This window comes from Hippopotamus amphibius, chromosome 9 (assembly GCF_030028045.1).
Source record: "Hippopotamus amphibius kiboko isolate mHipAmp2 chromosome 9, mHipAmp2.hap2, whole genome shotgun sequence".
In the NCBI taxonomy this organism is placed as follows: Eukaryota; Metazoa; Chordata; class Mammalia; order Artiodactyla; family Hippopotamidae; genus Hippopotamus; species Hippopotamus amphibius.
Window position 1 is genome coordinate 59,021,318 of NC_080194.1, and position 27,861 is coordinate 59,049,178.

The 27,861-nt window shown below is 40.4% G+C and overlaps 2 protein-coding genes across 4 annotated transcripts in view; both read right to left on the reverse strand.

The window, feature by feature from the left end:
* The window catches only part of FAT3 (FAT atypical cadherin 3), a 540,254-nt gene that overhangs the window by 469,255 nt on the left and 43,138 nt on the right, over nt 1–27,861 (reverse strand). The gene's annotated exons all lie outside the window — the stretch shown is intronic.
* On the reverse strand, nt 20,539–21,601 carry LOC130829054 (annexin A1-like). Its single transcript, XM_057695202.1, has one exon. It carries the CDS (start codon nt 21,585–21,587, stop codon nt 20,547–20,549), a length of 1,041 nt encoding a protein of 346 aa, XP_057551185.1. The 5' UTR covers nt 21,588–21,601; the 3' UTR covers nt 20,539–20,546.

A 27,861-nucleotide genomic window follows, 5' to 3' on the forward strand; every position in this document is an offset into this window, starting at 1 on the left:
CACTGCTAGAAGTACATTATGTTTACCCAATCCCCAAAACAATTCTGGAAAGCAGACGTGACGTATTCATGCTACAGGGGAGCAGAGACACAGAAGGTCAAGCAGCTTGTGTCACACAGCTAATCAGCGTTGGCGGCTATTTTAGGTCAAGATCTACCTGGCTCAAGAACCAGTGCTATGAACCAACATCAAAGACTCTAGAATGAGGCAAAGCTTCTACAACAGCACATGCAGGAGAGATTCCAAGTCCCGAAATCCTACTTGGGTTCTCTCCACATTGCATCACGATCACAGGCTTCTGGAGTGGTGACCTCAAACTGGTCTGACCACAGTTTCTGTGGAAATAAGGCACTCTGAGGGTTCTTCAGATTAACTACTGATGAAATTCTATCCACCATGCATGTATTTTCAGGAGTAAAAAGAAGTACTTGGGCATGAGCCCGTATTGTGTTGGCTGTCAGCAGAAATGCTGTAAATAAACCTGAACATATGATTCTAAGAGAGTGACGGTCTCTCTTCATCCTCTTTCCTAAAAATCGCACTTGTGATGCATTGCCAGGGAGGAACGTGAGCATCTCCAGCAAGAATTTCCACTGCAGTCCCACCTTGCTTTCCTGGCCTATGAATTCTTTAAGTGCTGGGCTCACCAGGCTCCTTTAATCTCTTGTGAAGTGAGACACTCCAAGACTGATACTGCCTCTCACCTGATCAGTATCCTCTGAAGCTCTTCACTCTCTACACAAGTTAATGGCTCCCCTGAAAAAGTAGCTTTTTGTTGCCACTTAGCAAGCAGCTCAGCCTTCCATGAAGGTCTCCAAGGATGCTGAGGGTTGGGTCATCCCCAGCCAACCTCAGGACCCAGGGCAGGCAGGGCCCAGTAAGAAGGTCCTGATCATAATATTCAACAGCAACGAGGAAGCTATCTTTTAAAGAAATCCAAACAAAAGGAAAACTTAATTCACAACGCTGTTCACTGCAGCGTACTTTACAATAATAAAAAAGAATTAGCGAATATCTTGACGGTCCAACAGGGAAGAACACTAAACAACTTGAATGTGACATGCTCACATGATGAAATATTATGCCCACTACAAACATAACACTTATGATGGGTACTTATTGCCACTGGAACGTGTTCCGTTCTGAAGTTACCTGACAAATACACTGCATGTAGAAGTATGTAAGCCATGCAATCTTACAATTTTTTAAAATTTCATAGAAAACAAGATGAAGGAAAAACACAAACATTAGTGATCCTACTACACTATCAGAGTTATCATTTTTCATTTCTGATCCTTCTTCATACGTCTTCAATAGCTTCCAAATGTTCTATAGTTGGCAAAAAAAGTCCTAAAACAAGGGAAAATGCAAAACTTAAGGAATTCAGCACTAAGTTGACTATCGGGTCAGCAAAGATGAAGGATGAGAGTTTCACTTGGATATTTTTCAATATGAAACCTTCCAGAACTCCCTCTCCTTCTTCAAAGATCCTAGCAAGGCCAGCTTTCTGCTAAGGGTTTACCAGTTACTCTGTTGCAGTCAACCACAGGGCAAAGCTTCCTAATGGTTAGTTCTATGCTGCTTCATGAGAATTAAAGCTTTCAAAGATTCTCTGGCTCTTCAGAGCCCTCATAGTTTATCTTGGAGCAAGAGAAGTGGCAAGTCGTTGACTACTTACAAAGATATATTTGTAGCAGTTTCTATAGGACAAACAGTATGTACCAAGCAGCCAACCTATTCAGGAACTTTCTTCTCCAAATATTTCATAAAATATTTCATAAAACCATTTTATAAGATATTAAAACAGCTTTAAATACAAAGTTACATATAAGTCACATTTAGTTAAAAAATGATCTAAACCAGCAAAGGGACATGTTAAACCTTTTATAAAAAATTATTTTAAAAAGCCAAAGGTCAAATTGGAAATACTTAATAAATTCATTGCCAATAACTACGAATAAAAGTAAACAGCATGACAAAAATCCTGACAAATTGCCCAGCCTCGGCACAGCCTTGGGAAACTAAAGAAAGCTGTGTAGCTATGTTCATCCACTATTTGTCCTTCCTAAGTAACTGGTGTGTGCTGGACAATTTTCTATGACAGCTCAGCTAGGCTATGATGCCCAGTTGTGTGGTCAAACACGAGTCTAGATGTTGCGGTGAAGATATTTTTTATGTGATAAACAGTTAAGTCAATAGACTTTGAGTAAAGCAGATTACCCTTCACAATGTGTGTAGGCCTCATTCAATCACCTAAAGATCTTAAAAGCAAAGACTGAGGTTTCCCAAGGAAGAAGGGATTCCCTCAAGTCTGTACCATGAAAACCGGTACCTGCCTGAGTTTCCAGCCTGCTGCCCTGCAGCAAAATTTGGACTCAAGACTGAAGCATCAACTTTTAGCTGAGTAGGCAGCCTGCTGCTGGCCTGCCTTATGCATTTCCAACTTGCCAGCCCCCATAAGCACGTAAGCCAATTCCTTAAAATAAATCTCAATATCCCGCCCCCCACGCTCTCTCTGTCTCTCCCCGTCTGTATAGAGATAGATGAATCTAGATGTATATAGATCTGTATATCCCACTGGTTCTGTTCTTCTGGAGAACTCTGATTAATACAGGCAGAGTGACCATATTTCTTAATTAGCTTGAGGCAGTCCCGGCTTACACCTGTTGTGGTCTAATTAAGAGCTACCCCTTTCCCCCTGAAATGTGTCCTGGGTGGAGCGATAAATCATATGATCTCTTTACACAGAGAGCTAAAGATAGATTTATGATATTCCTAAGTAAGGAGCTCTTTTCACTTACGATGTTGTGTTTCAAACTTCTCTGTGACCCACAATAAGAAATATATTTTCTGTCACAAAACAGACTGACCCTTATGATGTGCAATGCATTGGGCTATTTTATATTTTATAATGTGGCATTTCAAATGCTCTCGGCAACCCACTAACTTCACTGTGTGATCCATGGATGGGATCATAACTCAGTTTGAAAAGCACTGACTTAGACGACTTCAGGGCTGGCTGGCAGGCAGTGTTCATAATTGCCTCAGGACACACTGCGGCCAGGGAAGGGGGAAGAGTGAGGCCCACGTATCAGAGATTTTACTTTGCCTAGACTCCGTACAGTCTTTGCATCACTTCTCCTAAATGTAAATGAAGCAATAGTAAATATAAACACATCAACTAGGAAGAGGATTCTGGCGTGTGTTCCTTTAGTGCACCTCCAGTTTCTTGTGAATCTTACACACAGAGAAGAGGGAAAATGAGCAATACTAGCATCCTGTTGGGTTATGCTGCCTCTCATTTCACACTCCTCCAGCTCAGTTAATTTCCCTTGCAGGAGGACCCATAAAGTCCAGATCCCATCTGTGGCCATTCAATAAATATCCACTGCCTGCCTGCCAGGCAAAGGGCAAGACAGGGTTTCCCCTGCCACTAAGTCCCAGCAGCTCTCAGCTGCCAGAATCCTACATTTGTATTTCAGGCTCCACGGCCCAGCGTCAGCCTCCTTTCAGCCTTTTGTTTCCTTTACCACACACCCTTCCATGCCCAATGCAAGCACACTCATCCACACATGTACCCTTGCCCCAGCATCCTGCCAGAGCCTCTGGTCAAGCACTCTTCTCCCCCACCCCACGCGCCCCACCAAGTTTCTTCCTTTCAAAGCCTCATTCAGGCCCCATCCCTTCTTCTTAAAACTATCACTGTTTGCAGATGACATGATGCCATACATAGAAAATCCCAAAGATGCCACCATACAACTACTGGAGCTCATCGATGAATTCAGTAAAGTTGCTGGATACAAAATTAATATATGGAAATCTGTTGCATTTTTACACACTAACAGTGAAATATCAGAAAGAGAAATTAAGGGGAAAAATCTCATTTACCATCTTGTCAAAAGAACAAAATACCTAGGAATAAACCTACCTAAGGAGCCAAAAGAACTGTACTCCAAAATCTATAAGATACTGATGAAAGAAACTGAAGACAACACAAATGGAAAGATATACTGTGTTCTTACACTGGAAGAATCAATGTCGTTAGAATGACCATACTACCCAAGGCAATCTACAGATTCAATGCAATCCCTATCAAATTACCAATGGCATCTGTCACAGAACTAGAACAAAAAATTATAAAATTTGTATGGAAACTTGGACTCCATCCCCTTCACAGGGTCTTCCAGCTTCTGCCAGTGACTGAACAAGCCCCACTGCTTCAAGATGGAATTTTTCTCAAGCCAGAGGGCCCGAAGGTTAACACAAGCACCTTCCCAGAAAAAGTTGCCCTTGGGAACCGAAAAAGTGAAGCGGGGCGGGGGGGTGGGGGAGGGCGGAGGAGGGAGGGCGGGGGGTGGGATGGGGTACAGAACAGTCAGGGAAGCAAAAGTCAGGGACAGGGGCAGGAGTGGAATTGGAAGGGTGAGGCCTAAAGGGGGCAGGACAGCACAGTCCCAGTTCAGGAATGAATGGGTCAGGACTCAAACAAATGAGAAAACATTGTGGAAGCAGCTACAGAAGAGAACTAGGTGTCTCTCTTGATGGCAAAATCAATCGCATTTTGACAAGCAAGGCCAAGGAACAGGTGACAGAAAGGTTTACCACAGGTGGCAAAGACATCAAACGCAGCTCAAAACTTTGATCTGCCACATTAGCTGGGGGACCCAGACAAAGGTCACCTCACCATCTCCATCTCAGTATCCGCATCTGACACACAGGAAGCAAAAAACAGCAGTTAATGGACAAGCGAGGCTATGATGAAGCATGTGAAGGCTTCGCTCGCTGGCTTCGGTCTACCCGAGGCTCAGTCAACATTTGTCCCCATTCCCTGGCATTTCACGCACCTGCTCGTAAATGGAAAGATGCCTGAGTCTCCAAGTCTCCAAGATTACAAAGGCACAAGAAGATGTGGCCAAGAGAAAAGGGAAATGCGGCTTCAATGTTTTGAGACTGTCACTCAATAAAATGCAAAATTCATTTTTAACCAAAAGACAGTATTTCAGAAAACTTCCTCTTCAAGTCTGTTTAGAGTCAAAAATTTAAGATCTCCAAAAGTTGCTGATGCAAATTCCATAAACCCATGTAAGCACACAATTGCTCAATTACCACACACATGGTCACTTGCCAAAAAAACAGGAGGAAGCTAAAAAAATAATGTGGATGCCTTATGCAGGCCTACATGGCTTCAGCAACAGACTGAAGGAGACTCAACAGAGAATAAAACACCGCTCTGAACCTTATTAATACAAGACCAGACATCTTTTCTAATTAATTTTGCAGACAAGAGCTGAATAAATGAAAACTGAATCATATCTTCTTATCTAAAAAGTAGAAATGAGTTTTTTTTTAATGTCTAGGCTCTCAGCAATAAGAAACTACTAAATAGCAAGCCACAAAAATTAATGTAATTAAATTCAAAGTGATATTCAGATTACAACATTAAAAGTGAAATTTGACTAAAACAAAACCTGAAGAATTATTCTTTGAGATATATTCAGATAAAATCATCTTAGCCAAACCTCAAAGAATGTGCTGTTCCTTCTTTTGAAAGACACATTTCTATTGAGTTATGCAATATCAATGGGCAGGCGAATTATCTGAGACAGGAAAACATCAGCTAATGGAAAAATGAGAAAGTTAATAAACGAAGTCAAATTGGGTATTTTATGAGCGCTGCTGAAAATACAATTCATAGAAGTAAAATACCATCGTTATGACTGAGCATAATAAACCGATTACTTGTCTTAAAGGCTATGTGTGATAGAAATCATTTAAATCAATTGAGTTACTGTTTCTTAGCAATTTGATAAAAAGGGAAAATAGTGTAGCAGGGAATCAAGTGCTCCTTTGGGAGCTTAAAAATAAGCCAGCTGGGTTTCTAAGTGCACTTTAATCTGTTTGTGTATTTTTCCCTTGTTTTAACGAAAGAAAGACCGGAAAGATTTACTGAGTCAAGCTGCCAAAGTCCTGAAATCTGTAGAATTTAAATTATTAGTAAGCATTTAGTTATGATGGGTATTCTCTCTGCCCTCCAAGCCCCATCAGAGTGAGAGGTTGATCGGCACTTCTTCTAGCCGTGTCTTCTGAAACTGTTGAATTCTTTGGGACCAGAACTTGGATGTGAAATCCCACTGTATATAAAACTGGGTTGGAGATAAGAACAGGGGCTCTAGAATATCTCCGTGAAGTAAGGCTGAGAGAAGCCATCCACGTGCAATCTTGATTCTGCCTTTCCTACAGCTGCATGCTTTAGGAGTGGTCAAAAAAATGTTCACTTTTGGGAAAGCAGAAACCATAATGTGTGGACTTATTAACAAGACTCCTTCCTTTTTTTAATTGACGTATAGTTGATTTACAATGTTGTGTTAGTTTCAGGTATACGGCAAAGCGATTCAGTTATACATACATATATATCTATTCTTTTTCCAGATTCTTTTCACTCACAGGTTATTATTATAGATATTGAGTAGAGTTCCCTGCGCTCTACAGTAGGTCCTTGTTGATGATCTATTTTACATATAGCAGTGTGTATATGTTAATCTAAGATCCCTTCCTTTCACAGCTTATAATTATCAGCTAAATTGCCCTAATAAATATTAAGCATCAATGATACCCTTAGGCAGGGTTCTGCAAACTTTCTCTGTAAAGGATCAGATAGTAAATGTTTTAAGCTTTTGAGTTGGAGGGTTTCTGTGGCAGCTATTCAACTCTGCCCTTGTATGGCAAAAGCTGTGTCCCATTAAAACTTAACAAAATCAGGTGGCCAGCCTGCAGGCTGGGCTTTGCTGACCCCTGCTCCTACAATCAACTCTAGAAATCAGAATGGGCTTAAAATCTAAATGAACTTTCCACATTTCTCCTGCCTCAGACATCCTTAAGGGAATGGTCTTTCATATTAAACAAGTTTCCCACATTCCCTAAAGACTGTGAGAGGTTATCCTTGAAAGATGGCAAGTATCCCTTGAGCCTACCTGTGATATTGTCATTTAGCTGGAAGAATGGCATGAAGTCTTTCAAATAAATTAAAAAGAGTACACCTGAAACTGACTTGCTAGCTCCAGACTGTCACTTACCTCATTTAAGACTGGTCAGGGGTCCTGGCTTTAGTGACGGGTACACGGTTGAGATGAACAAATATACAACAGTAACACCAGTCATAAATATAAAGCATTAGAAAGGCAGAAAGTGAAATTCAAAACTCCTCCGTTACCTTGCTAATCCAATCATGAAGATAAGCACTATCCCCACACACTTAGGGATGAAAGAAATCTGAGGTCTAAAAGAAATGTAATATAATCCTCCTATCTCTGCTTTATATCTTATTATTTATCTTCATGGGGATCTTCGGTTTTTTCAAGCCCTAAACTCTCTGCTTCAGGCACCCTTTATAATGGGATTAACAAAAACTAGGGCCCCATGAATTTCCTGGATCTTTGTAGGTCAATATAAACACTCACCTCCTGCAACCTATACAAGGTTTTCCTGGAAGTCAGGTGGCTTTAGAAATGTGGAAGTCCCTTAAACCACTTTGTTAAGAACACTACATAGAAATGAACATGGTATATTACCATGAAACATAAGAAAATTTAACAGCAACGGAAATGTTGTGTTCATGAAAGCTGCTTTATCATTAAACGCTTACCCAAGGAGAGTAAAATCCAGAAGTCATAATAGCGGTTCTGGTTTCCAAAGGGGTTTTGATAGAGAGCACTAATAAAGTTAATATAGAAGATGAATGGGGGATGGGGAGCAGGAAGCCTGCACTAAACGACTTTGAGATTCAATAAATATAAGTCTGAAGTCTGGTAGGGAGGGGGCCAGGGAAACGCCAGAGCCTCTTCTGAACACTCCTTTGCTTTGCTGGTAAATTTCTAAAAACTAGACTGATGTTTGGCCAGGAGGTCCAGATATTACAAAAATGTTTCCTTCCTCAGGCCCAGTGATTTCCTAAAAGCTACAACAGGCGCATCTATGTTTTACAAAGACTGAGTATAGCGGTTCTATCTCTGTTAGTAACACATACCATAAAGGCAATTCCCAGCAAAGTTATGTCAATTTAAAAAAAAAAAAAAAAAAAAAAACCACCAGGGTTTCCTAGGTGGCGCAGAGGTTAAGAATCCGCCTGCCAATGCAGGGGACAGGCGTTCGATCCCTGCTCTAGGAAGATCCCACATGCCACGGAGCAACTAAGCCTGTGCGCCACGGCTACTGAGCCTGCGCTTTAGAGCCCGTGAGCCACAACTACTGAGCCTGTGTGCCACAGCTACTGAAGCCCGCAAGTCTAGAGCCCATGCTCTACAACAAGAGAAGCCACGGAAATGAGGAGCCCGTGCACCACAACGAAGAGCAGCCCCCGCTCGCCACGACTAGAGAAAGCCCGCACACAGCAGTGAAGACCCAACACAGCCAATAAATAAATAAATAAATAAATTTATTAAAACAAAAACAAACCACCAAACAAACAGAATTCTGATTCAGAAAAGAACCCAAACAAATTCCCTAAGCAAACTACACTATGCTCGGGGATGAGCCCTCTTGGCTGGAGTGGTCCCCAGAGCAGCAGGGTCAATAAGCCCTTTAGATGCTGCCTGGGGACGTGCAGGCACTGTGAGACAGACGAGACAGACATGCTCTAAGTTGTACCTTTGCTCACTGCCTTCTGAAGACGTGGCACACCTGGTCACGTCTGGAGGGTGAAAGGGAAGATCGCAGCAAGACACCAAGTCTTACAGATGCCTGGTGGTGTTATAATGGAAATATATTTCTCTTTGGGGGAGAGAAGGTTGTTTAACACTTTCACTATTGTTGTTTGTTGCTGTTGTTGTTGTTATAATTATTCCTAAATATTATTTTTTTAAGTCATTTCTTCTCTAGCCTAGTAAAAGCTGGCTTCTTCAGGGTATGAGGTTATCATACATAAAATACATTACTAAGTGAAAGACTTAATAAGTGATATGGAATACTACCTCAGTTATCCAGCAATGAGGGAATTGTTGAGATGTGAATTATTCTCCATCGTGTGTCATTCAGGTATCATTTCCTCTCTGAAGTCATCCCTAACTCACACACTCCTCCTGGAAAGTGGACCATGACCTCTTCTATGCTCAGTTTTTACCTTAGCATTTCTCTGTCTACATTCACACATCACACCATTTGGTAGTTATTGGTTTACACATCGGTCTTCCTGCTGTATGATACATTCTAGGAGAAAAGAGTCCATTCTTCTCATTTTGCTATTTCCAGAATCCAGCCAAGTAACTAAGAGGTATCCAAGATGTATTTTTTAATGTTGAATTTGAGAGTGTACAATTCAAAATCGAGTCCCTGGAATGGGTTTCATTACCTAATGAGAAAAACAACCCTGTTACGAGCTGAAGGCAAACTCTTCCCCACAGCTGTGATTTAGAAATAACCTTCATAATAGGTTAGCATTTTTAAAATAGGAACAAAACAACAAAAAAATCACCACGAATCCCTAAGAACTATCAAAGCAGCAGATTGTACCAAAGCAATGATGACTAGTTCATTTCTCAACTTGAAAAGGGAGCTCAGACAATCTAAATGCCTCGATATCCTTTTTATCCTCCGTTCCCTTGCTCCAGCTCCAGGATTGTTCTGCGAGGCTGGTATTTTCCAAGGCATGCATTCAAGCTGCCTTGGCCAAATTCCCCAGGCCACTGCCTAACCTCCAGCATCTGTCCTGGTACCCATCCTCTGCTCCAACCAAAGGTCAGATACATCCATCTTTCTCAGCAGGGTGTGGACAGATCTGCATCTGTGAAGGATGTAGAGGAGCCATCAAGAAAGGGTCTCGTCCATTTCTGTATGTTTGCCTCTGAACTGGGACCCAATAAACAAGGGTATCTCACAGGTGACCTCACGCCTCCCAAAAATCTTATCCATCAGGCAAAGTTTCTGGGGTGGGTTGCTAAAATGTTAATTACTTTCAAGGGACTGGTGACAACTTTTATGTGAGTTGTTGATGTCAAAACCCAAGTCAGTGCTGGGTAATGGATAAAGCACTGACAAAATTTACAAATAATCTGAGCCAGGTGACTCTGCCAGTGGTTTCTCACATACACTTAACAAAACACAGCATATCCATTTTCCCAATGAAAGAAGAATGTATAAGAAACACTAATTTGAGTGTCATATAAATTAATTATCATTAATAATAACAAGAAAGGTTAAACAGATAGGTTTCAAGCAGTTCTGTCTGTGTGAAGATGGTTTGCTCTGAATTGTAGGGAATATGGTTTGAAACACAGCAAAAAAAAAAAAAAGCTAATGCTGGAAGACACATATATTTACCCACATGGTTATTCACACTCCTTCTCATCTTCAAAGTGGTAGAGACTATTACAAAGCATATTTCAGGGGCCAGCTTGGACCTTGCAAAGCCAATGGTACCAGGGAAACCCCCAAAGTTAGTCCTAGACTTCAGATGCTTTGCACCATCTGCTAGATGTTCTTTTCTTCAACCATGACAATGCAGTGTCTTCCTAAACCACAGCCACTGACACATGAAGCACGGAGGCAGCGTATGGTCTAGTGAGACTCCACTCTTCTGCAACTGCGGCCAACATGGGAATAAAATGCAATTCTGCTGCTCCAGTGATGCGGGAGGACAGATTAGCTAATGGCCTGGGGCATCTGTTCCCACTCCAAGGCTTCTGCTTCTATGCCCATCCTGATTCAGACATGCCAAGAACATGCAAACATCCAGGAATGCAGTACCCCAGCCATGTAACAAACTGAGAGACTAATCAACCTGTGGAATGCCATCAGCACTCACTGCTGGATAAATTAGATCAAATGAGAACATATTTAAAATTGGGAAATGGCAGGATTTTTCTAGGCTTGTAATTTACAAAGAGAACAAGTTAAATAGGGACTGTGGCTATTCACGCTGAAATTGGCAGGAGAATCCATCTTTTCCCCAGCACATCAGGAAGAGAAAGTTTCATATTTTTTCAACTGGGGATGTTCTGAAGCAAAGATGTCACTGCAAAAATATTAAAACACAAGCCAAATTTATCTAAGTAACTGTGTTCTTTAGATTTTTTTAAAGCCCAGTTGCAAGAGGGTAGTATGTTGTGCTCTCCTGCTGAGAAAATTATGTTGTTGTTATATGCAGCTTTGTCAAACGTGTTTCCAAGAAAAAAAATTATCTAAGCCCATGTGTTGCATTTTTTGTAGGCGAAGAGCTAGTGGAGAAATACAAAACTGATACAATGCTTTAAAAAGGCAAAATAAGAAAAGACAGGCTAAAGTTAAAATTCTATGAATGTAACTACATTTTATTTTGCAATGGAAAAACCACAAGTGCCAGAGAAATCACCTAGGAGGTCTAACTTTCTAATCAATGTCAAGCATCCTGTATTGGCCAGAACACCAAACCATGGAGCATTTTTCTGGTTCTCTCCACAAACATCAAACTCTCACTTGTTCACTAGGGCCGTTTTGGTTTCATAAGAGCTCCTAGTTCCCTGCTCTTGATTTGGGGACCTGGGGGATGATGATCTCTCCCAGCTTGTTTTCAGATAAGTGAATTTTGTTGTAAGCTAAATAACTCAAAACAAAGCCTAAGGGTAGAAGACAAATAGAAATGACAAAGATCGGAAATGATATACCAGCATGCAGCACAAGAATAAATTATAAGAACTGAGCAGTGACCCATCAAAGAAGTATGTGTACAAGGGCCCTCTCAGACCACCTCACATAAAACGCAAAGCAGACAGAGGAGGTAGGTGTGGCATCACCTGTTTCCATAGCAACAAATGAAAGGACAACCTATGCCAATATCACCAAGATAAACACACAGATCCCAGAGTTGGAAAGAGATTGGGCCATGAAAATTGCATCTCTTCCATGAAAGGCTCCATTGAGACAAGCCCCACCTTCATCTCAGCTCTGCTAAGAACATTTATTTAGTCTTCAACGCTTTACAGACTCCTGGGTCAGAAATTTTCCTCTCCTGCCTGTCAACATACAGGAAAATAATGTGCTTGGTGAAAACTCAAATGACTATATAGAAAAGTGTCTTAAATTTTCAACTTTGTGCTGTTCAGTAAACCCACCCACACTATTTCCTCTTTTATTGCTTTTAGTTCAAGCAGGAAATGCTGAAATTCTAGACATCCAGTAGAGTATGAAGGGGCCTCTCATGGCAAGATATAGCATAGGGAAGGCCAGCTCGGACTGAGGAAACTCTCCAAAAGGAATCTTTCCCCCGTCCCCTACCCACAGAAACTTAAACACAAGAAAGTGATAAGAGCAGAGGTGTAGATGGAGAAAAATGTGGCACCATTTGACAGATGTGATCTAAATACTCTAGGGCCAGAGGAGCAAATGATCATGGTGGCTTAAAAGGCACATGTGAGACACAAAAGTCAGTACCCATAAATAATAACTGACACTTGTTAAACACCTACTGTGTTCTTTTACATGCAATAACGACCTTTTTGACACATGGTTCATGATGATATCATGAAAGGTAGATCCTTTTCTTGTTATTGTACAGACGAAGACAGGGCACCATGCCTGCTGTCTGGCCTATTGCTGCAATAAATGTGTTTTCATCCCCAAAAGGGCTCCTTTGCTGACTTTAAAAATTCCATAGATTCCCACCATAGTAGTTGGAGTTTTACTATGTTAAGAAAGCATAAGAAGTTAAAATAACAGATTTTGAATTTTAGTGATCCCTATTACAGCTAAATAAATTAGGGAAAAAATGCATTTATGTGAAAATCATAATAGTTATTGAGTTTGCAGACAATGGCCGGTACTTACAAGGATCCAAGATGTCATGTGAACAATCCCCAGTTCCCCATGAATCCAAAGAAAATGTGTTAAAAAATACTACCGTACACTCTCTTACTTCTGTAGGTAGATTCTCACAAAGAAACATAATGTGGGGCTCAAGATATTCATCCACTTTACCTGCAGAGGCAAAGACCTCAACCAGCACCAGACATAATTTGGGTCTTTGTAACTTTGGAGAAATATGGAAAATTTGTAGAAAGCCCAGACAAGAGCAATGAAAATGATAAAAGGGTTGGAAGGTAGAAGAAAAGGCTGACAAATGAGGATTAATTAGCCTGGGGAAGAAAAGACAGTAGGGAACTTAATATTCTCCTTGAAATACAGCAAAGGCTGTTATACAAAATATGATCACCATGATTCACAATTCCACTGAGAATGAAAACAGAGGAAACTGCCTTATGGAAAAGCATGACGAATTTAGATTAAGTATAAAATAAATCTTTCATTCTAAGAGTTGGAGGCACTAAAATAGATGGTGGCTTAAGGACTTTGCAAATTTTGCTTTCCTGCAGTGCCTACTCATGTTCTGTCTGCTCCTCTTGCCCAATTTAAATACCACCTCCTCCACAAAATCCTGAGTCTCCCTTTATATACTGAATATTTCTCAAATTTTAGCAAGCATCAGTATCACCTGGAAGGGCTCATTAAAATACAGATTCCTGGGCTCCAGCCCCAGAACAGGTTCAGGTAGGGCCAGTCAAATTGCATTTCCAACAGGCAGCAGGTCTGCCGACACACTTTCAGAAGCAATGAACTAGATGCAATCTCTCCCTACGTTACCTCTCATAAAAATACATCTGTACTTCTCTGGGCATCTGTCATTGTTCTTACACAATTTTCTTATGGCGTTTTATGTACTTTCATACTTGACTTTGGTCTCATTCAACTTTGAAACTTCTACAGTGCCTCGCACAATGGGAGTAGCAGGCAGGGCCTAGGTAACACCATCTTTAACTTGTTCCCTTAAAAGTAGGTCATTCTATGAACTAATGCCATTGGCAGCAACATGGATGGACCTAGAGATTATCATACTAAGTAAAGTAAGTCAGGCAGAGAAAGACAAATATTATATATCACTTATATATAGAATCTAAAAACGTAATACAAATCAACTTGTTTACAAAACAGAAACAGACTCACAGACATAGAAAAAAGTTCTACCAAAGGAGAAGAGGGAGGAGGAAGGATAAATTAGGAGTTTGGGATTAACATACACATACTACTATACATGAAATAGATAAACAACAAGGATTTAATGTATAGCAAATGGAACTATATTCAATATCCTGTAATAACCTCTAATGTAAAAGAATCTGAAGCTATACACCTGAAACTAACAAAATGTAAATCAATTATAGTTAAAATAAATTTGTTTAAAAAGTGAGTCATTCTGACTTTGTAACTTGCCTAGAGGTTTTCCTGGCTTTCTCATTTCTCATGTATTTCTTTATCCTGTTTCTTTGCCTAAGTGACTTCACAGCTTTAACATTGTCCAATCTATTCATATGAAATTGTCACATATAACAGTTGTACCTAACATTCAATATTAAGAAGAAAAATCTAGTGTGATATATGAAAATTTCCTTCGATAAGGTTTATTTTTCTTCATTAGAGTTCTGGCTTATGTCCCCAAGACTATATTCCAAGAAAACGGCAGGAAAGAAGCCATATTTTCTAATTTATTGTTTATTTTGCCTAGTTCTGGCAGGAAGGCCAGGCAGGTCAATGAGAAAATGAGGACCTGGCATGTTTGAAATCATGCTGGTTACAGCTGAAGTCTGGGCCAGAAACTGATCTGGAAAGTTATTCAATAAACTCACCCTCCTTCCCATCAGCTACCAAGCTTACTTACTGGCTAAGAACTAAATGCAAAAAAGAAAAAAAAAAAGAGACACAAGAATTTACACAACAGCAAAAATACTGATCCCCTAATGGAAAAACTGCAGAAATGTCTCTTGGGCTTCAAGTTAACTCAAATTGACTCAACAAAGGTGTTTATCAGATTGTATGCCCGGCAACTGGGCCATCATATCATAATCTCTCAGATGTCTCAAAAGCATGGTTAAAGCTCCACTCTCTCCCCAAATTAGTCCCAGAGTGATTATTCACAAACACACACGCACACCATAAAAAATTCAAGTACAGTGAACTTTTAAATGGCCACATAATGCAATTAGCATGCGGGTGAAGAAGCCAAGACAGAAAACAGTACAAAGGATTTCTGGATTTGTGGAATCCCGAAGCTGCAGTACATCTGATGATAACAAACAAACAAACAAACCAGCAACAACAACAAAACAATCACAGATCGCCTTACACAGAGCAAATAAAGTCATAATCCTAAAAAGGTCCTCAGGTAAAAGAAATCTAAAAAGCGGACTTGTTTTTATTCCTTACATTTTGACCCTTGTTTATTCTGTGCAATCTTTTCTTTTTCTTTTCCTAGAATCAAACAATGCATGCTCTTTGTTACTTCTTCTTACAAATGAGAACATAAACCAACGCACCAACACAATTTAGCAGTCGAAAAGATGATGTCCACTCCACTCTACTTCATTCAAGAAAATTCAAGTTCTGTTATCCCAACTGCCAGCACAGAACACTGTGTGAAGCTGGCAAAACACAAAAGAAAACGAAAAATTAGAGTCCACTTCATCGAGGAACCACAACAAGAAGGGACTCTAAGCGGTAAGCGCTACCCTGCAATCACACCAGCTCATAACTGTGAAATATGGCCATTATCTTATAGAACTGATCTAATTTTGTACTCAATGCCTTAAAGGGTTTCTTCTGAATACCAAATACAAGGACTGGGACCAAAAAAAAAGATAATAATTTGACAGCACTTTCAAGCACAGCTTTTTTACTTCCTCCTGTCACACTAAATAGCACCAACTGACAACGACGCCACAGGCTCAATGAATGAAGGAAGACACATTTGCTGAGCTGAGGAAATGCCACCAATAAACTATAGCTGAGGACTGATATTAGCTCATTAGAGGGCTTAATACGCAGGCACAAACAGCATATTTAACAAAAATCTACAAAGGTACTGGAATGCAGCTGGCATAACACTTGATGAATTTTTTTCCTTCAGTACAAAGAAAGGGAGGGAAAAATATGCTTATCTCCTTAAAAATATCAAGGTTCAGGCTGCACTGACGTGTTTAAAAATATATATAAGAAAACAGTTAATTCAGGTTGATAAAGAAAGCAAATGTCCTGGGGTGACATTTATTAACATCTGTGCTAAAACCAGGACTAAGAATTATACATAACACTTGGCCAGAGGAATTTAATTTCAAATACCATGAAAAGAAAGCCCAGAGAAGATGTAGAATCTTTTCTCAGGAGACTTATCTGCAGAGTAGGAAATAAAAACAACACTCCTATACGTAATGTTTAATTCATTAACAGTTGACAGGATTATTAAAGAACAATATTTAAAGATGGGCATACTTTTAAAATGGAATTCTGCTGAAAATGATTCCATTTTATTTTCTCATCAAAGAAAGGCCTTAGCCTAATCCCATAATTTGAAAGAACAGAATTAAAGTCACTCTCTCATTTACTCAAGTCATTAAAAATGCCTTCCTTAGCTTCACTATTCCATAATTTCCACTGGCACTAATGTGCTTGCTAATCCTCTCATTTTCGCAATATCACCACTTATTCAGATCGTCACACGTTCCACATTTAATCCCTGCTGCTGAAGATTTTTCTGCCCTCCTAGAATGTGATCCACTGACCACTGAAAGGGGCATCCACACCAGAAATGTGCCTGAGAACCTGGATCCCAGCCTGGTCAGGCAAAGAAGGATGAAGTCCAAGCGGGCACAATGGGTAAGGGAGGAGGTGGAAGGCTAGCCTTTGGTGAGTGCCCGCTGTGTGCCCTGCCTGGGTGAGGGCTCTCAGACACATTTAATTCACTGCAATCTCGTGACTCAGGCTGTGATTCTTACTCCCATGGTATATGGAGTTAGGGGAATGAGACTCATAGAGCCTAAGCCAGCAGCCAGGCTCGAAACAGCTAGGCAGTGAAAGGGCTGGAATTCAAACCTGAAGCTATCCCACTGCTGTGGACTGAACTGTGTCCTCCAAATTCATATGCTGAAGCCCCAACCCTCCAATGTGTTTGTATTTGGAGACAGGGCTCATGGGAGGTAATTAAGATTCAATGAGGTCATGAGCATGGGGCTCTGATCTGCTAAGACTGGTGTCCTTATGAGACACCAGAGAGCATCTCTCCCTGCCCCCACCCCCTTCCTTCCTGTCCTCTCTCCATATCTCTCTCTCTGTATGCACTCAGAGAGAAAGTCCACATGAGGAAAAGGCAGCCATCGAACAAGCCAGGAAGAGAGCTCTCACCAGAAATGGAATCCTGCCCAAACCTTGGTCTTGGACTTTCCAGACTCCAGAGCTCTGAGAAAATAAATTTCTATTGTTTAAGGCCCCCAGTCTGTATTTGGTTACAGTAGTCCGAGGTGACTAAGACACTAACTCTAAAGCTCTTCCTTGCCGCTCTGCCTCACGTGATGCAAACGTTCATTCCCCTTCAATTTCTGCAGCAAAAGCCTCCCTCTGATCCCCTTGGTCTTTCATTGTCTCCTTATTAGCTGCATCCATATGAATGAAATGGATGATTCTGCAGGAGGCTCATCATAATTTAGCAGGAATTAATGTCCTCTTATTATAAAGGACCCTACAAGCCGCTGCTTAACAGTCAGCAACAACTGGAATTAATTCGTGTCAAATGAACATCAAGAAAAATCCATTTATGACCCCAAAGTCATGAAATTTAGCATAATTACACATGCTCTTGTTTGGGTAATTTTTTCTCTCCTCATTAAATTAGAGGTCTACATTAGATTTCCATCTGATCAGTCCTGACTAGTTATATGTCTGTAATCAAGAGCATTTCCTCTCAAATCAACCCAGGGTTTTGCAGGCAAACTACACTACATGCATGAACAGAAGCCAAGGTACGAGCACTGAAAAACTTAGAAAATAACAGTTCAATGACAGCAGAGAAATTCACTCAATGTTTATCCATGCTTTCCCTCAACAAACATTTATTGAGTACCTACTATATGCTAGACAGTGTTTTCGGTGTTTGGGAGATATATATGAAGCAATAACACCTGAGCATCATTCTAAGAAGCCCTGAAGCACCATGCCTGCCTTTCTTTTCACCACTGTATCCCCAGCTCCTGGACAGCACCTGGCCCTTGGTATTTGCTCCATTACCAAATGAATGAATTATCACATTTTCTCAAAAAGGATCCCTTAACTGTTACTAGTCAATCTCCATCTCCCAATCTTTCTCTCTTAAACAAACACATTCTGCCCCTCCTACTCTCTTGCAATACCTCCTAAATAATATTTCTAGCAAATAAAATCATCTGGTTTAAGCCTGAACAGAGAGTTCCCCTGAGGCTGGTCTCTAGCAGTTAGAATAATTGTCATCTTCAAAAGTTCAGCCTTCCAGAGTCCCTTTCTCTAATTGTCTCCAGGAGTCGAGCCTTCTAAGATATTAAGAGAAAATTTCTTAAATCATTACCTTGACAATGTTATGAAAAAACAGAGCCCTCTCAGGGTCCGTAGGATGGATTCCTCAGCTGGTTGGGAAAAGGGTGAAAACCTGGAGAATCTGCTATTGTCAAGAAGGATGTGTCTATCTGATCCATGTTGGCAGCCTCAGTTACCTGGTCCTGGAGGCACCTGGAATCCCCCGACTGGGGAGCTACTAGGATGTGCTGTTACTAGTTCCCGGAAAGGGATTGAAATCAGTGTTCCTCCAGGCTGAGCTCACGTGGAGCCCTTGATTGGAAGGATTCGACGTTAAGTTATCTTTCCCTTTGGAAGCAATTCTGGAAGTCCGTGCAGTCTGTACAACTTTCAGGCCAGCAAATTAAGCATGTGCACGAAGCAAAGAAATCAAAGTATGTTTGGGGAAATGAAATGCGGTTCCCTTGGTTACTCTAATTTAAGAAGCACTAAGGTATAAGAAAGGGAACAGTTAGTTACGAAGGAATTTTTAAGGATCCCTTATGTGCTAAATACATAATTAGAAAGGAAGTGTATAAACTGCTACTAAAATATGGTTTTATCAGGGACTGGGGTAACACAAGGAACACAAAAAAAATACCGCCAATTCTGGAGACTACTAACTCCTAAAACAATTTCTCAAAGAACAGGACAATCTCCATAGAAACATTAAGACAAAGTCATAGAATGTGTAGCTCAAATGGTCAGAGAATCCTTTTAAAAATTCTGCTGTTGCCACACTAAAACGCGAAAACTGAACTCTTTGTGATGCCTGGGAAGGATATATAAAAGCAGCCGTATATAAATCAAGCAACATATACTCATGAATCAAGGAATGAAGCAAGTTTTTTTTTGACTTTTACAATACCAAAGCATATTTCAAAGGTCAAGATTATGTTCTGAAAGAGTCAAAGTTTCAAAATGTTCATGGGTTTAATTAGGAAACAGAAAAGTCCAAAATGATTTTGCTAAAAGAAAGCAAAATGTCACTGGTCATAGAAAATTTTTAATTTTTGCAAATTGCCTAAGGATATAAAATTTCTAGCCACTCCCATTCCCTACCTTCTCTACCCCGCCAAATACATACTTTTTCTAAATGTTCTCCAATTAGTTCAAGGATCTTAATGCATAAATGGGGGTCTCATTCTCCTGCCATCCTTTGACACCACTCAAAAGAGGACTTGATGAGATCACATTATATAGCAAGTTCTTGCCAAATAATAAAACCTCTTTGAACAGGGCTTGAGAGGCTGTGCCACCATGAATGTTACATACAGCCCCTGGATGTACCTCAGTGATCCCTTTGCTTCCCTAAAGCATCACGGAAGGCATCAGGAACGAATCCTCCACCATCAGAGTGATATATGTAAACTTGGGGAAAGTAGAAGCAACCTCTACACCTGGAAGTGAAGTATCTGTCAAACAGGAGAGTTCTACTTGGGCAGAAATGGCCATGAGAACACAGGAAGTAGCAGTAAATAAGAGGTGTTTTAGGACAACTGCCAGTAAGCCAGCTTCACCCACTGGCCATACTGGGCTCTGAGGCCATGACCCACACACAGAGGGGTCAGGCCGTGACCAAACACAGATGGAAGACCTCCAAGGTCCACCGATGCTCAGTGAGGAATAGTGCTGAGGATCTGACAAAGATGGATCATCTACTCTAAGTTATCGAGGGTAGTTTACTTGGGATTAGATTCCTCCAGCTCTTTGTTATTCTTTCTCCTGCCTGACAAAATTAATCACTCCTTATTCTGGGCCTCTCATACCCAGTCATACATTCCACCAGTACAGCACCTGTTGCAGTGCATTTTAGTTACAGACACATCTGTCTTTTTAGTTGCAAAGATCCTTAAAGCAGGAGTCATTTCCTTTTTTTTTTTGTCCTGTAAAATCATTTTATTTTCTGCGACATACACATTTTTCTCAGGCAATGTTACTAGAACAACCTCTTTATGAGGTTTTATAGTTTGGAGTAAATATATTTTTTAAAAAACATCTCTATTATATAAAGTTGTAATACAAAAAATGATTTATAAGCTATATTTTCCAGGAAGGAGTTACTAAACTATATTCCTGTTGAAGAAACTTTCCTATTAACTCTATGATATGGAATGAAAAGATATAATTAAAAAGTCTTCTGATCCAAAAGCTTGAGATCACCAATGGAATATTTAGTTTCCTCCACAGAGAGCCACCAGGATTTTTTCATAATCTCCCTTAGTTTCATCCAGGATGGCTTGGCAGAGAGAAATGCCATACAGCTTCTGATAGCAGGCTTTGATGTCATTCATGTTAATTTCAGAACGGGAAACCATAATCCTGATCAGTATCTTATGACCAGTTCCAACACCCTTCATGGCCTGATGAAGTTTCTCAGCAAAGAACATTGGTTTGCTTGAAGCACACTTCACAATAACTGTGAGGCATTTCTCAATGTCACCTTTCAACTCCAGGTCCAGAACTTTGTTCATGTCATGCTTACTGTACCTGGAATACTTCTGAAACACTCTGCGAAGATGGGGATAGCTTCTGGTGGTCAGAATGGTAGTGAACACATTCACATCTGTCCCTTTTCTTCTTTCTCCTGCTTCATATAAGGCCCTGGCATCTGTATCAGCCAAGTCGTCATTTAGGGCAAGCTCCTCGGATCGGTCACCCTTAGCAAGAGAAAGCAAAGCCTTCTCATAATCTCCAGATGTGTCTGCGGCGATGTCTTTAGCCAGATCTCTCTTCAGTTCCTCTCTATAGCCTCTGTTAATTTCTCTGATTTCTCTGTTAGTTCTTGATGCCAAAATTTCATTCAGAGTGTCTTCGTCAGTTCCAGGGCCCTTCATGGCAGCGTGGAGCTCATCAGCGTGAAACTGGGCTGGAGTTTTCAATAGAGCCAAAGCAACTTCCTCAAGGTGACCTGTGAGGGCTTTCTTCAGAGCTTCATCCAGGGGCTTCCCTTTTTCCTGAAGATAGGCTGCTTTGATCTGCTGATGCTGTGCATTGTTTCTCTTAGTTAGAATTTCAATGATGGTTGCTTCATCCACACCTTTAACTGCGATTGCTTTATGCAAGGCCTCAACATCCAAGGATGGATTGAAGGTAGGATAGGGGCTCACTGCTGACCCAGGACCACCTTTGGATGTTTTCACAGTTTTGATGTACTCCTGCTCTTCATTGTCAATAAACCAGGCCTGCTTCACGAATTCAGATACCACTGCCATTTTTGAAAGATGTTTTTTTTTACCTCTGTCCAAAGACCTAAAGAGAGATTCTTCTCAGAACAGTTCAGGCTCAGGAGTCATTTCCTTTTAATTTAACCCTTGTACTCTGGACGGCAGCAGAGAAACTGGTATAGAATAGATGCTTGATATTTGTTAAACGGAGGAAAAGATGAATAAATTCATAGATGAAAGTCCCAAAACCTTTATTTTTCTTTATAGGATAAAATCCATAACCAATATTTCCCATACTTATCTTCCACCACTCCTCAATACAAACTTTTCCTTTCCACTGAAGCAGACTGACCTACACATTCCCACCTCTAAGCCTTTAATAATGCTGATGCCCTGGACTAGAACATCCTTAGAAATTCTCTCTACCTCTGAAAATGGCAAACCCAAATGTTAAGGCCTAGTTCAACTCTAACTCCTTCTTTATTTTGCCTTCTAGACGTTATCCCCAGCCTTCATCTCTAACCTCCTTCTGTGCTTGTGATCTCTAATATCCACATGACACTTAATCACATGTTGCAATGAACTGTATTTAACTTGCTTTTTCTGGGAGCCTATGTCCCAAAGGCAACCTTCCTTTTTATGGAATAAGTGGCAGTAAGAATGGCTCAAGAAAACACAGCTATTCTGTGAGGAACCTAGGAAGAGAACAATTTAAGAAGACGCTGGACTTAGAAGACTGGGTAAAATAGAGAAGAAACAAAAACCCTAATAGTTTTCTTTCTCCCTCCATCCTCACTTTTTTTGTCTTTGTTCAGAGACAGAATAATGGATGAGAGCTTAGGCTCTCAACTATGCAAGGTGAAATCTTACTCACCCATTAATAGCTATAAGATTGAGCAAATTACTTAACAAACCACTTTAATCTCTTAATCAGATTTTTTAGTTGACAAATGTCTTAATGTTGATTTCTCCTAGGAGAAATCCTTTTCAGATATAAAGTATTTTTGTATATTACACTGCTGGGCTCATTTGCTAATATTTTACTTAGAATTTTCACATTTATATTTGCAGGTGACAACTGCCTATATTTTTCTTATCCTGGGCTTGTCCAGTTTTGGTAAAAAGGTTAGGCTTATAAAACAAATTGTGCCATCTGCTTCACTTCCAATCCTCACTTTTTAAAATTTCCTGTAAAACTCTGTATAAAACAGATTATGTACTTTTTGAAAGTTAGGTAAACGATGTAAAACCACGGATCAGTATCTTGGTGATGGAGGCAAGGTTGGGTGGAAGTGGGAAGAGACTGGAATAGTTTTGATTTCTGATTCTACTGCCCTTACATTCACCCCACTCTTCCCCACTTCCTTTAAGATCTTCTCTTTGTCTTTGGTTTCCTGTAGTTTGAATATGACAAATGTAGGTATGGGGTTTTGGTATTTGGTGGGTTTGTTTGCTGTTTGGTATTTATCCTGCTTGGTATTCTCTGAGCTTCTCAGATCTGTGGTTTTGTCTATCATTAATTTTGGAAAGTTCTCAACCATTATTACTTCAAATATTTCTTCTGCCCTGTTCTTTCTCTCTCTTCTGCAGCTGCTCATAAAAGAAACACTGAATCTTTTATACCATCCCACAGTTCTTGGATGTTCTCTTTGTCTTTTTTCCCATTCTTCTTTCTCTTTATATTTCAGTTTTGGAAGTTTTATTGACTTACCTTCAAGTTCACCTATTCTTTTCTTTTGGCCATGTTAAATCTACCTATGAATCAATCAAAGGCATTCTTTGTGTTACTGTATTTTTTTATTTCTATCATCTCATTTTGATTTTTTCATAGAGTTTCCACCTCTCTGCTGACATTAACCACATGGGCTTGATTCTTGTCTATTTTATTCACTAGAGATTTTTGCATATTAACCATAATTATGTTAAAATTTCTGTCTGATCATTACAAAATCCATGTCATATCTGGGTCTGGTTCTAATGATTGTTTTGTCTCTTCAGTCTGTGTGTGTGTTTGTGTGTGTGTGTGTGATAATTTTTTCTTGCCTTTTGGCAGGACTTGCCATTTCCTACTGAAAGCAAGACATGTCATACCAGATAACATTTACTGAAATAAATAGGACTTCATTGTGAGAATTTATACTAATCTGGCTAAAAGATAATCTGTGTTTAATGTTTGTTGTAACTATTTGGTACCCAAGGCTTCAAATCCCTATAGTGAGCTTCTTTGCTCCTCCTCTCTTGGCTTTTAGGCTTCCCTTTTTACTGCTTCTCAGAGACAGCCTGTGCTTTCAGCCTCTTCAGCTTTACCCCACTATTATTATTACTGGAAGCTTGTTAGTGTAAAGGTAGGATGTGGGGGAGAGGAGTTGTTCTCAAATCCTCACTTAAGTCTCAGGCTTAGTGAGCCTGTGTCTCAGGGGTATGACTTTCAGAAGTGTTGTGTCCCTCTCCAGGAGTACAGCCTTATTTGTCCCCTCCATCTTACCCCCCTTTCTGGCTATAACATTCCCAGTCTATTTCCTCAAAGCTCCCTCCCCTGTTGACTATGGCTTTTATTTATTTATTTTTCCCTTAGGTGAGAGAAGAGCTCTGGAGGCAACTGTAGTAGAGCCAGTTCCCTTCCCTTAGCTGAGATAATGTTTCAGAATTGCCCTCCGAAGAAATCCTTCCCCCTGGATAGCAGACCTTTGTTAGGGAGAAGAGTCTGAGAGGCTGTCCTTTATTTCATCCCATCCTCTTTCCCAGGGCCAGGAGGGGAGCTTTCTCGGATCCTCCTCCTGGACACTGAGTGGGTTCCAGAGGTAAAACTTGTGAAAATGTGGTAACACACACACTCTCCTGGGTCTACCTCAGCTCCCAGGAGCTTTTCAATCTCCCACCAATCTACACTCAGCCACCAGGACTTCATTAAAATTACTATCAAAATGTTCCTACCAGTTTACAGCACCTGCTGGCTGGTTTCTGTTTCAGGTAAAGAAATTCCAAAAAAAGTCAATTTCCAGTTTGATCAGGTTATTGTTGTTGTTGATGTGGACTGAGAATGCTGCCTGCCACATCAGTAAACAAGGGATGCGCAGCCATCAGTGACTACAGCTGGCCCGAAGGTGCGCCCTGAGGGAACACAGGATGGAAACAGAATGCCTGCCATCAAGCCATCAGACACGGCAGGCACCCCCACATGGTGCACCCTGAGGAGACTCGGGACGAGCAGCAGAGGACACTGGCCCCAGATAGCTGAGGTGCACATCACAGGCATGACTTCAGTGAGCCCAGACTCCTGCATCTTCCCATACATCGAAAAGCGCTAAATTCCTTACCTTGAGATATGTGGTTTTCTTTAATTAACAGTAATCTTTTGATGTTCCAACTACCTAGTCTTTGTTGCAAAAACTCCTATATATCCTGGCTCCTCCCTTACCTCTTTGGAGCAGTCTCTCAGAGTTATCTGAGAAGCTGTATCCAGGTGTAAGTCCTCAGTTTTGTCCTGGGAATAAAATGTAACTCAACTTTTAGGTTGTGCATTTTTCCAATTGACATTGACATTGTAATGTTGGGAATGACAATATCCAAATTCTCTGTATGTCAGAGCTGGAACCAGAAGTCTCCTTTTTATGGTTTCAATCTTTTCAGGTTTTCTATTTCTTTTTGGGTGCATTTCATTTAGATTTTTAAAAATACTGGCACAGGGACTTCCCTGGGGGTCCAGTGGTAGAGAATCCACCTTGCAAGGCAGGGGAAGCAGGCTTGATCCCTGGTTAGGGAACTAAGAACCCACATGCCATGATGCAACTAAGCTTGCATGTCACAACTACTGAGCTCGCATGCCTCAACTAGAGAGAAGCCTGCATGCCTCAGTGAATATCCTGCATGCCGCAACTAAGACCCAACACAGCCAAAAAACAAAAACAAAACAAAACAAAAAACCAGCACACAGTTGTTCATGCCATTCTCTTTATGATTGTGTGCACATACACAAATTTTTTAATTTCTAATACCCCTGTAAATAAGCATTCTTTTGAATATTACTGATTTGTTCTTCCTCTCATTTGTTGATCATATCAATTTCCATTATTTTATCATATATTATACTTAATTTCTACTTTTATCTTCCCTCTATTTGGGAGTTTCATCCATTGTTATTTATCCGGCATTTAAATGTTCAAATCTCACTTTCTTTGGGAAGAAAACTACATAGAGAGTATTTTTCTCATAGAGATGTTTATTAAGAAGATGCAACCTGACAAAAATAAGTAATGCACAAATGTAAGATGATATGACCACTGACTTCCAACCCACACTGCTTTTAATTTCAGACATCTTTACTTTAAATTCTTCCACAATCTGGCTCATGTACAGTGCTTATCATTTCTTACCAACCTTATCTTCTCAGCATTAAGCCTGTTTGTTGAGCACTGTGATCTGCAGAGAGAACACTTAAAAGAGCACAATCAAAGTCAAAGCATATTCCTTGTGTGGATAAGCGATCCAAGGCTAAGACAGTTACAAAGAAAACGTCTCTCAGTTGTTTCAAGCCAGGCTGCAGACCTCTTGTGTATTTCTTTGGCTTTATCTCACCAAGTTAATAAAACACTACTTGACATTTCCTAGTAAATACCTAGTGAAGCTACATATCTGCCTTTTTAAAAGTTCAGCTTAAACCCATTTTGCTAGATAAAAATACTGACACAAGCAAAAAGTCACCTACATCAGTAGAGAAAGATCTGTCACTGTGTGGTGTGCATTCTCTTCCCTATAATCTCGGAGCTACTGAGGAAGAGCCAGGAGAAGCCAATAATCCCTGCACTGAGATAAAAGCATACATCCTACGTCCATACCAAGAGCATCCTTGAAGCAGAGCAGGCACAAAGAAACACATCTGTCAAGCTCATTTCTTTCTCCATACTATTTCACTTTTAATGTATCCCCCATTGGCTGATATATGGTCAGGCCACTCAAAGTGGCTGTCCTCTCACTCTCTGTACATCCCCTTTTCGAGCAGTGCCTGCTTCACCTACACCGTACTCACATGCCTACATACTTGCCCCCACCCCAGCTAGTGACTGTTCTTATCAAAGGGGCAGTGAGAGGCCTGCCCCTCTGCTAGTTTCCCTGGTAACTGATAAGCCAATTGGCCGTCAATTCCCCCTATAACTGACCATCTCCCTAGACCCCCAGAAGCTAAGGCTATAGCCATGTCCTGCCCACCATCCACCGCAGACAGCAGGGTGTCGCTCCGGGACCTTGCTTCATACATGTCAGCTTCCCTGTATCCGTTAAACCACTGATGTCTCTGTTGCTTTCTCCCGGCTTTTACTTTCACCTTAAAGCCTTGTAGGCCTGTGGGGTGCAGCCCAACAGCTAGGTTCTGCTTTCCCAACCACACGTCCTATTTCTGTGGTAGTTGTACAGATGGGGCGGGCTGTAGAAGATTTAGGCAAAACTCCTCTAAACGGAGAACTGATTTCTGTAAGTAGTCCTCAAAATATAATGGCTCCCTAATCCACGATCACTTAACCAACTCACCAAATCAACTACTGCTCTAGATTTCTTCTGTAAAATATGAACCCACATCCATGATCAGACTGAAGAGTCTTAGCCTGTAGGCACTTCTCCACCATACCGCCTCTTTTGCCCCCACCAGCTTGGCTGTTAGGCTCACTGAGAATCAGCTGGGTTTGTGCCCTAAACAATATATGCCAGTTTTACTTGTTAACAATGTTGTATAATTTAACTAAATATTGCATAAGCTAATAAAATATGAATGTGAACAAAAAGAAAATTAAGTTGAATGAGAATTGATTTTTGTTAAATTAGCCATCAAATTAGACATGAACAAGACCATTATGAAACTTTTCAGGAAAATAGCTAACTATTTTCTAGATCTGTAGAGAAAGCTTTACTCAGAATTCTACATTCAGATTGCTCTGTGTTTTTAGGACTTTCCTGGCAGTCCAGTGTTTAAGACTTGCCCTTCCAGTGCAGGGGGTGCAAGTTTGATCCCTGGTCAGGGAGTTAAGATCCCACCTCTCACCGCCAAAAAAACCAAAACATAAAAGAAGCAATATTGTAACAAATTCAAAAAAGACTTTAAAAATGGTCCACAGCAAAAAAAATCTTAAAAAAAAATTTCTGTATGTTTTTATTTCTCACTCCATTATTAAAAAAAAAAAAACCTCTCCAAAAGGAAACTATAAGTGATATGGGCTTTATGCAAGAAAAATGATGTGAAACGTCAACCACGGGACTCTTAAAACAACATCAGCAGCAATAAACACATTAGTCCAACATTAAAAGACTAGAGAATAAACGAATAATTTATATC

Excerpts from the sequence above, each read along its gene's own strand:
- LOC130829054 (XM_057695202.1), bottom strand. The coding sequence starts at position 21,587 with ATGGCAGTGGTATCTGAATTCGTGAAGCAGGCCTGGTTTATTGACAAT.